Source organism: Penaeus monodon, chromosome 29 (assembly GCF_015228065.2).
Source record: "Penaeus monodon isolate SGIC_2016 chromosome 29, NSTDA_Pmon_1, whole genome shotgun sequence".
In the NCBI taxonomy this organism is placed as follows: Eukaryota; Metazoa; Arthropoda; class Malacostraca; order Decapoda; family Penaeidae; genus Penaeus; species Penaeus monodon.
Window position 1 is genome coordinate 21,129,283 of NC_051414.1, and position 2,681 is coordinate 21,131,963.

The window sequence follows — 2,681 nt, forward strand, 5'->3', positions numbered from 1 at the left end:
TTAATCTGTATTCATCTTAGGATTAAAGACATCACTACCTGAATCCGTAGTTTTTATTAGGCACACACATCCACACTCAACAACCTGAATTCGTTGCCATCTTTTGCAGGTATATTTCGCAGGAACTGAGTACGAGGAGGTGGTGGAGTCGTACTCCTTTTCCTCCTCAAACCTCGTGAGCCGCATTGGAGGCTTCATGGGGCTGCTTCTGGGAGCGTCTGTCCTCTCCCTCCTTCAGGCTGGGGAGCTGGCCCTCCACAAAGCAAGGAGGATGCTCTACTGGGTCCTGTGCGCGGTTTTACGTAGCGAAGTAGAATAGTATTCATTTCTTGTGAAAGTGTGGATGTATTTTGTAAAAAAAAGGTATCGAGGTGTATTAAGTAAAGTCAGAAGTTTTGAATGAAGTCTTAGGATGTAAGATAATGTTATGGTGATCTGTGTTCTTAGTAAATAATACGTAGTTCCAGGATGCTTATAATGGGTATAGTACGTATGTGAAGCTCATGTCAAATATCTGAAATGGTATTATATGATATATGGACTTTTTTCATTATCTTCATTTATCTGAAAAATGACGTAGATGCAGAAAGTAGTGAAAATAACATTTCTTTCTCTACAGCATGTAGAAACTATTTTAGTTAAGCTATGATATTTTTAACATCCTGAAATGTTTATTATTCTTATAAATCTTATTGTTGACTGATGAAATATAAAATTGTGTGTGAAAATAACTTTGCGAGAACAAATACTATATGAAACTGTTTTCTATATCCTGGCATTATCATGTACGTAGTAGGAACTAATGCAGTCAGTTCTATCACATATTGCCACTTATAAGGAAAATATGTTCCTTGTATACAGGTGTTATTGTTACTGAAGTATTTATCTACTGCCAATATTTTCTTTTAGCTTTTTTAGTGTTATGTTTAGTATTCCAGCAATCCCACTAAATATATACCTTGGAAAGTTTTGAAATTTCTAAGCACATTTGACAAGGGAGCTATATAAATTTTTTCAGTTAGCAGATGACGTTTGTATTTGTCATTGCATTTAACATGTATGTGTATATATTTGCCGTTTCTTTAATATATAGGATACACATTTTCATCACAAACCACAACTCTTAAGGTATGCAGTCAATTATATACAGATTTTAAAAATAAAATCAGTTGTAGAAATCTTGTGAACTATTTATAATAAAAGAAATTAATCTTGTCAAAGCTTTGATTTTTTAAATCACAGAGGAAAAAGGAAAGTCATGATTTCAGCACATAAATTTATATTTTTTTCACACCTTTTTATTTACATGTATAACCTAGTCATGTCTAAACGGGACAACATAACGGATGTGCACGAGGATCATGATGAAACAGGTACCAAACAGTGTACATAATTTATAAAAATTTACATTATATACATCTAAAGAATTGAGTAGCTGTGACTCAATATAAACTAAATCAAATAAATACACTCTGAAACAAATACAGTACATCTGCCATATACACGAAAGAAACAGGCTATCAGAGCTTTTGGAATGGGCTAATGCATAATCAGTTCTATGCCGTGACGCAACCCAGACAGGTAATGATGTACTTATCACCATCCCTTTACTCACTTCATTGTTTTCACTTCAAGGTTCGCCATTCTGACACAAGCTGTTACCTTGTCAACGGCATTTTTTCCATTTGATCTTTGTCTTTAAAGCCCTTTAATGTAAATAGTTGAACTGCAAGCAATAAAAATTATATATCTATATTCAAACATATAAATGTGAATCTTTGGTTAGAGATGCCTCTCAGAATGAGGCAATGATTATATTCATATAAAGTATAGATTAAAAAAGGAGAATAAGAGAAAAAAAAAACATACAAAGAAATGAGGTGCTCTAGTTGATAGGTCAACTGTCAGGTTGTTCTTAAAGCCTTGCAATATTCTTGTGCACAGGAAAATGGTGTGCAAGGCAGTAACTGGATAACCACAAAGAATGGATCAGAGAAAAAAAAATGATACAGTTTAAAATATATATATATGTGGGTAAACACAGATATTACTGTTACTTGACATTGTTTGCTTTTACGTTGCTAATAACACTTCATAAAAAAGTCTCATTTCCGTGCTGAGTTAGTCCATCTTACCAAAACAACTCTAGGTAAGTGGAAAAATTGAACTGTCTAAGAAGGGGGGGAGGGGGAAATAAAACTTTAAAATCCTGAAAATAAAAAATGATAAAAACTGAAAAAGGGGGAAAACGTCAATCTTTGGTGCCATTCTCTGCGATTATTTTCCCTCTAAACAATAATACCAACAGTAAGGCAGCATTGGCTATGGCATTTGGTAACTTTGATACAAAACAAGACAAAATATCATACTCTTCTTAATGATCACCTCATTAAAAAGCCAAATTTACATAAACATGATAAGCCATGATGAACCTTGCATGGTATTTGACTTAGGCTTATATCATGAGTGCAATCCAAGCCTTTATTAAAAAGAAAGAAAAAAATGTATGAGAGGCTCTATAACTTCTTTTCTCTTCAACATATAAACAGTATCTGATCAGCTTATCTTACTGACTTTTTTCCCTACATAGGCTAAGAAACTAGATGATGCACAGGGTTTGAGAAACGAACTAGAGAAAGGGCCACACAGCATACTAATTCCAGGCAGCATGTGATATGGAA

General features: G+C 33.8%; 2 protein-coding genes across 2 annotated transcripts in view; one reads left to right on the forward strand and one right to left on the reverse strand.

Moving 5' to 3' along the window:
- The window catches only part of LOC119592011 (acid-sensing ion channel 2-like), a 3,663-nt gene extending 2,448 nt beyond the window's left edge, over positions 1-1,215 (forward strand). Inside the window, exon 3 of the mRNA XM_037940793.1 lies at positions 110-1,215. Coding sequence (XP_037796721.1) covers positions 110-319 — 210 coding nt within the window. The 3' untranslated portion in view covers positions 320-1,215. The remainder of the gene's footprint in view (positions 1-109) is intronic.
- Positions 1,216-1,262: 47 nt separating this feature from the next.
- The window catches only part of LOC119591772 (ras GTPase-activating protein raskol-like), a gene marked incomplete at its 5' end in the record, with an annotated part of 12,906 nt that continues 11,487 nt past the window's right edge, over positions 1,263-2,681 (reverse strand). Inside the window, 1 exon segment of the mRNA XM_037940517.1 lies at positions 1,263-2,681.